General features: G+C 34.2%; 1 protein-coding gene across 1 annotated transcript; it reads right to left on the bottom strand.

Annotated features, from left to right (window-relative positions):
- Window positions 1-2009: 2009 nt before the first annotated feature.
- On the bottom strand, window positions 2010-4098 carry LOC115990050 (plasma membrane ATPase 1-like). The gene is made up of 6 exons (XM_031113913.1): window positions 3643-4098; window positions 3455-3608; window positions 3061-3159; window positions 2717-2854; window positions 2437-2571; window positions 2010-2356 (listed from the first exon to the last, which is right to left on the bottom strand). Exons 1-6 carry the CDS (start codon window positions 3720-3722, stop codon window positions 2216-2218), a joined length of 747 nt encoding a protein of 248 aa, XP_030969773.1. The 5' UTR covers window positions 3723-4098; the 3' UTR covers window positions 2010-2215.
- Window positions 4099-7175: the final 3077 nt, after the last annotated feature.

Here is a 7175-nt window from a genome sequence, read left to right as displayed (position 1 = left end):
TAATTTTTTTTTTTGAGGCTTTAAATAATTAGGAGAAATAGGAATGTGACATTAATGATTACCTATGTTCAAATGAGAGCATTACAAATTACACTTTCCTTTGATATGGTACCAATTCCATTACATTAGTTTAAATAGAATGTTACATGAAACCAATTCGATTAAATTAGTATGAAAGAAGCACTAAAATTATTTCAAAATTCTTTGTTTCAGCTTCTCTTTGAAATGCCAGTTTTTTTTTTTTTTTTTTTTGAAGTTTATTTCATCCTTAAACCAACCACTTAATAATACTCACTTAAAAAAAATTATTTATTAATAATAATAATAATAACAATAATAATTTATTGTTAACTTAAATTTGTTGTAAAAATATTATTAACTAAAATTTATTGCACAAATATTTTAAAGATAACATTTCCCTAATACTTTTTTTTTTCATAAGCTTACTTAAAAAAAAAAAAAAAAATTATTCAACCCGTGCCCCACACCACACGTATAACCAACACAAAACCCTTTTTTTCTTTTTTTCCTTTTTCCTCAGCGACATCTTCTTCACCTTTTCTCAGCCACATCTTCTTTACCTTTTATTTCTCCCTTATTTCTATTTTCCTCCACACAGAACACACTTCTTCACATTTTTTCAAGTTTCAGCGCCTCTCTCTCTCTCTCTCTCGCTCTAACTCTGTTTCACATCCTCTAAACTATTACTTCATCAAAGGGGAGAGAGTGAGAACTGAGAAAGATCAAAATGAAAGATCGAGAGATCTCGGCAAACCCAAAGAAAATGAAGAACAACAAAGACACAGAGATCGTCGCCGGTCATTGACTAAAGATTGGATTAGAGCAGAGCAAACGAAAGGGAGATACTGCATAAGGGAAGATTTTGCTATATTCTGATTTTTTTTTTTTTTTTGTTTTGCATTTTGAGGAATCCATTTGCAAGGGATTGATTTTTTTTTTTTTTTTTTCCTTAGCTGATTTGGGAATTTGTTATAGATTTTTTTGTTTTTGGATTTGGAAATTTGTTATTGAATTGAACCTGGGCTATACGGGGGAATTGAACCTGAGTTTTTAAGAAAACCTATTACTTATATTCTTATTTTTTTGGTTTCAAAAAGCCCGTTTCAGCTTTAGAAGCTGAAACAAACGCACAATTAGTGGTGTTTAAACTTTAAGCTTCAAAGTGGTGTGGTGTGGGTCATTGAAGGTGGCATGTGATGGAGTAAATGGAAGGTCAAGATTATTGCTTATTATTATTATCCCCCATACTTCATAGTAAGTAAAAGACAATAATTGATTTTTAGTTTTTAAAATTGTTTTTGTAATTCGGGTTTAAAAGTAAAAATAAAAATTCGAAAAATTATTAGATGCCGTGGAATACCATTAATATACCATTAATCTATACTTCTTCCTCTTCAAATAATGACTCCTTCCATAAATTTAATTAGTAAAACTTACTGTTTAATTGAGAGTTCGTATATATAGTATTTTGAGACTTTTTATATAATAAGAGCATTCCCATCAGCTCTCTAAAAAAAAAAGTCATTTTAACACATCAAAAACCTACTTTATCATTTTAGCACATCATTTTACAACATACCATTTATCAGATGTTCTATATTTTTACAACTTCATTTAAATATTATTTTTAACTCTTTTTTATTATTATTTTATTCTTTCTTATTATTTGTTCCTACCAGCCATATTCTTGGTCTAACGGTAACATTGCATTCTTGTTCAAATATTTTGGTTCTAATCAACGGTAACATTTTCAAATAATCATCCTATTCAACTGTCATATTTGTTTAAATCCATATTTTCCATTTAGCATTTAAAAAATAAATAAAAATAAAAACTTAGAACCTGTCAGCTTCCAAAAAAATAACCCTCAGAACCTGTCATCTTCAGGAAAAAAAATGTTTAACCTGTCAAGACTCATATCAAAAGCCAAAAACATATTTATATATATATATATATATATATATATATATGCAATCTATAAGCCAACCTGTCAAGTTGAAGTTGTTTCAATTGAACTAAACTAACAATGTAGCCCATAGAAAACTTACATTAACTCATATCCAATAACATCAACTCAAATTTTACACACATAATTGGCTTAAATGGTACTTCCTTGATCACATATGGTACTTAAACAGACATACTTGAATTAACAAAACACAAATGGTACTTAAATAACATCAACCTGTCAAATTTACACAAACATACATACCTGAAATAACATCAACCTGTCAATGACCACTGCCTCAATCTCACCTTGTTTGCTCGTGGAACCTGAATAAACACTATCACCAGGGCCTTTCGTCACAGGAAGGGACTCCCCTGTAAGTGCAGACTGAAAAGTCAAATATTAAACATAAGTCAGACAGCTCCACTTAGCCAATCTACACAAAACATCGAAGGTTGAAAAATTACCTGATCAATTTTCAAGGGATCACCATCAAGAAGGCGAGAATCTGCAGGAATAATGTCCCCAAGCTTAACACTAATTATATCACCAGGAACAAGAATAGCTGCATCCTCTTCAACCCACCTCCCTTTTCTAAGGACCTTAAAAAAGAGACCAGAAGTGCATCAATTACCCAGATTATCAAACTCATAGCTCAAATTTACATCACAACAAATGGCAACAAGTAGCAAGAAGAAAGCCAAAATCATATAGTTAAGGAAAGGCAAAGACTTTTCCAACAAATACCTTAGCTTTGGGTGCAAGTCGGGCCATTAGAGCAGCAGCAGCGTTCCCGGCATTGTTCTCCTCTATAAAACTTATAGTTGAATTGATAAGTAGCAGAACAATAATCCCAACAAAATCTTGCCAATCAGGTGGTTTTCCCTGCAAAATATGCAGTCAGTGCAAAGTTCCCCATAGTCAAAATCTCTTGAAATACAAATAATTAGAAAGGGAAATTAAGTGCTTCTTAATTTCCCTATACAAGCATGGAAAGTTTATTTCTTTTTTCCTTTCCTTGACTCTCTAAGCAACCAAAAAAAAAAAAGTACCACACAGTAAAGAGGTTTGAAAAGAGAGAAAGCACTCACTCCTCCATTGGCAAGCGCAATGGCCATAATAGCTGCAGCTTCCATAACCCATGAGAGAGGGTTCCACATAAATCCTAAGAACTTCAAAAACTTACTTTCCTGTAAAAAGCAAAAAATTGTCAAATATAACCAAAAGGCCAAAGTAAATAAAAGAAGAAGAAGAAGAAGAAGAAGAAGAAGAAGAAGAAATTTGAATATTTGTTCACTGGCTCTGCTTGTTGCATAGGTAAATAATTCCCAAAAAAAAACTTTTAGGCTCCATTAATCTTGGAAAATTTAATTCATTGTAAAGCCAAGAAAGAGTTCATCATTTATATCAGAAAAAAAAATTGCTGGGAAAATTTTACTTCTAAACAAACAGATAAAAGAACATTATATATACAAAAAGAAATACCTTTTTCTCTTCAAGCTTGTTGTAGCCGAAAATGGCCAACCTTTCCTGAGCAGCCACTGTTGTGAGACCATCTTTGTTGCATCTCAAGGTCAGAAAAACGTATTCAATTGGTATGATAGTGAGATGAACTTCCGATAGGCGATACCGAGATGAACTTCCGATCGGCGAATCGGCGATACCGAGATGAACTTCCGATCGGCGATACCGAGCTTGAACTGCGAATCGGCGACTCTGAGATGAACTGAACCGATTCGGTGTGTGAGATCATAGAACAAAGGGTAGAGCGCCAAAAAAAAGGGGAAGAAAGGGGGAAAAAAAACCGGTGAACTTGATTTTTTATAGATCAGTGATGGTGGAATTTGTAGGATGGTAGAGAGTAAATCGGTGGTGGCTCAGATTGAACTGCAAATCGGCGACATTGAGATGAACTTCCGATTCGGTGTATCAGATCATACAACAGAGAGAAGAGAGCGAAAAAAAAGGGGAAAATACCGGTGAACTTGATTTTTATATATCAGTGATGGTAGAGAGGAAGTTGAAGGGAGTATGGAAGAGATCAGGATGGCAGTGTGAAGCAGCAAAGAGAAAAAGGGAGAAGAAAAGAGTGTAGGAGAGTGTACATGGTGAGGCAGAAAAAGAGTGGCTAAACGTGAAAGGGGAAATTATATTTTAATCTATATCAGTGGGAAAGTCCAATAAAATAATAATAAAAGTAAATTACATTTCAGTCCGTACCGTGCCAAATGAAAACGTACTGTAACATGTTTTAAATTTTTAACACATATAGCACATCTCATGAAGTTGTGTTTTTGGTGTTTCAAATGCCAAAAACTTGGCTTTTGACACACCTGATGAGAGTACTCTAAGAACATCTTCATTCGAAAATGCCATCTCATCCTATTTTACAATCTCAAAAAGCTACTTTACTACTTATACCATACCATTTTTCAATACTTCCAACATCCTAACTTTTATTTTCTAATCCTACTTACTAAAATAATATAAATTATATAATAAAATAATATTTAAAAGTTATCTATCCCTTCTCTCTCTCTCTCTCATCCCTCTCCCTGCCTCTCTGAGTCTCTGTCCCTCTCTCAACAACCAAAAAACCCGATCATCACCGACCACCACCACCATTCCTACCACGCCACCATGCCCACCAAAATCCCACCGGAACCAAAAACCCAAATTAAGGAAAAAAAAACCCACTAGATCACTGCCACATCCACCGAGCGAAACCATCATCGGCGACATCAGTGATCTTGAGCGAAACCATCATCAACGGTCTTGAGCGAAAACATCATCGGCGACATTGGCAACCCACCAATTTCCACCGCGAAACCCACCAATCTGCACCGATCCATACCCACCCCAATTGTACGATCCAGCCACCTTTCTCTCCACCAATCCCCACCACACGTCCATCATGATCCCCTCCACTCCAGCGCTCTTCAGCACCTGCAAACTCGCATTCATCGCTTTCCACATATTCACCGCGTTGTTCATCGTCACGCTATCCAACGGCATCATCAAGGAGAGATCGGCTCGTGTCTCGGCTCGTGTCACGGAGAGATTGGCTCGGAGTTCCGGCGAGAGCTCTGATGTGGTGCGTGATGCTCAACGCCATGGAGTATCTGAGAGTGTGAATAGAGAAGAGGGAGAAAGAGAGGAAAGTGCGAGAGACAGAGAAAGACGGAGAGATAGATGAGAGATGAGAGAGAAAAAAAAGCTGAATAAAATATTAATATTATTTTTGGCATAGTGCTACAGTGCCATCTTACATATAAGATGGCACTGTAGCACTATGCCAAAAAAATTTGCAATTTCCAACTTTTGGCCTTCCAGCTGCTGGGTGTATTTTGGGCCTAAATGCCAAATGTTGCTTACATTTGACATTTCCAAGGCCGGCTGGAGATGCTCTAACAAACCCATTTATGCTATTTCGGGACTTTTCCATATAATATTCCGGGACTTTTCCATTTAATAACAAACCTAGCCGAATCCTATTCAATTCGGTACTTTTTCATATAATAAGAAACCCATTTATGATATTTCGGGACTTTTCCATATAATAACAAACCTAGCCGAATCCTATTCAAACTTGAAACCGACTTTTCCAACCCTAGTACTATAGTATATATTTACCATAAGTTGATAACCCTGTCACCCTGCTTTATTCAAATTAAGTCTGTGTGTGTTGCTTAGCTTCATGATCATGAAGAATCTCTTCAAAGAAGGCGTAGACTGCCCTCGTCCGAAATCAGTGGGGTATGCTGTATCCGTGCTGCTCAATTTGTGTTTTCTAAAATTGTGTGGTATTTTGCTTGGCATAGACACATGGATGTTAGAAACTTGTTTTAAGTTGCAACTCAAAGTTGTGCTGTTTGTGGTATTAGCTGAGTACCTATTTATGGTTGATAAAGCCAAAAATTCTGTGTCCAACAACTCTTCAGAAGAAAACACCAAAAATATTAGGGGGTGTTTGGTTTGTATTTTTAAACAACCATTTTCAGTTTTTAAACAACATTTCACGCATTTCAATGCACTTTTTCACCCACACGTTTTTTAGGTTCGCTGCTTCTTTCATATTGTTCGTCGTGTATTCCAATATCACTGGGTGAGTAGTGTATTTCTTTCTTTTCCCCTGTTAAAAAAATTAAAATTAAAAAAATATATATTTTATGTCTGAGTTGCTTCAAAAATATTACTAACATTCTTGAAATTTCTTTCCAAAAGGCCCCTATTTTTACAGATCTGGCGATCGCGAACTACTGCCACCACAGATAATCAACTTGAGATTTTTAGGTGATTTTCTTTTCAATGCTTTATTTTCTTTTATTGAATTTTTTTGTACATGTTATGAAATCCCACATCAAAAAAAAAAAAAAAAAAAAAAAAAAAAGCTTAATTCTTTGTTTTCTGGATGAATTTCAACGAGGCTTTAATTTGGATGCTATACTATATGTTAATTTCTTTTTCGTTGCTGAAAATATTTATTATTATTATTATTAAAATTTGTTAATTTCCATGTAGATCGGGAAAAGAGCTTACGCCAACTAATATGTTAATTTTATTATTTATGATTGGAATCACTTTTAAAGTTTTAATTCTAATAAATAAAATTTAATTTTTTCAGGAGCTGATATGAACAGTTCGACTGATGAAGGAATATAGGCTTCAGTTCCATACAAAAGATTGAAGCTGAAGCAAAATCAAAGCTTATTAAATGATAGAGGATTTTGTAGTGTATTTTTGTCTTTAGAATTTCAAGTTGTTTCACATGTACTTTTTTGGATTTTTTTTTTTTTTGAATTTTCAGAATTTTCCAATTTATGGTGTATTTTTATTTAAACCTAAGTCCTTAATTATATTATGATATTGATTAAAATTTCAAGAGGGTTAACTTAGAGTTTGTAATTTTAGCCGGATTTATGTATAAAGAGAAAAGTTCCATATAATCCTCGTACCATTAGGCTTTCACCTCAAAATTTTGATTTTATTTATCTTTCCTTACTGTTTTGGTCATTTAAGGTTTAGGTTGCTTAGGTTTGACTTAGGGTAGAAATCTGGTCCTACTAATTAACTTAGCTTGCTTGTTGCTTGGGATTTATTGAAATATTGATGAAGCTATGGAATTATAATCAGTTATCACCAAAGCAAGGAGTTTAGACAATTTTTGGTATGTTAGTCTTGCACTCTTTTTTTTTTTTTTTTGCTG

Source organism: Quercus lobata, chromosome 5, assembly GCF_001633185.2.
Source record: "Quercus lobata isolate SW786 chromosome 5, ValleyOak3.0 Primary Assembly, whole genome shotgun sequence".
NCBI lineage: Eukaryota > Viridiplantae > Streptophyta > Magnoliopsida > Fagales > Fagaceae > Quercus > Quercus lobata.
This window is presented reverse-complemented; position numbering and strand designations above follow the sequence as displayed.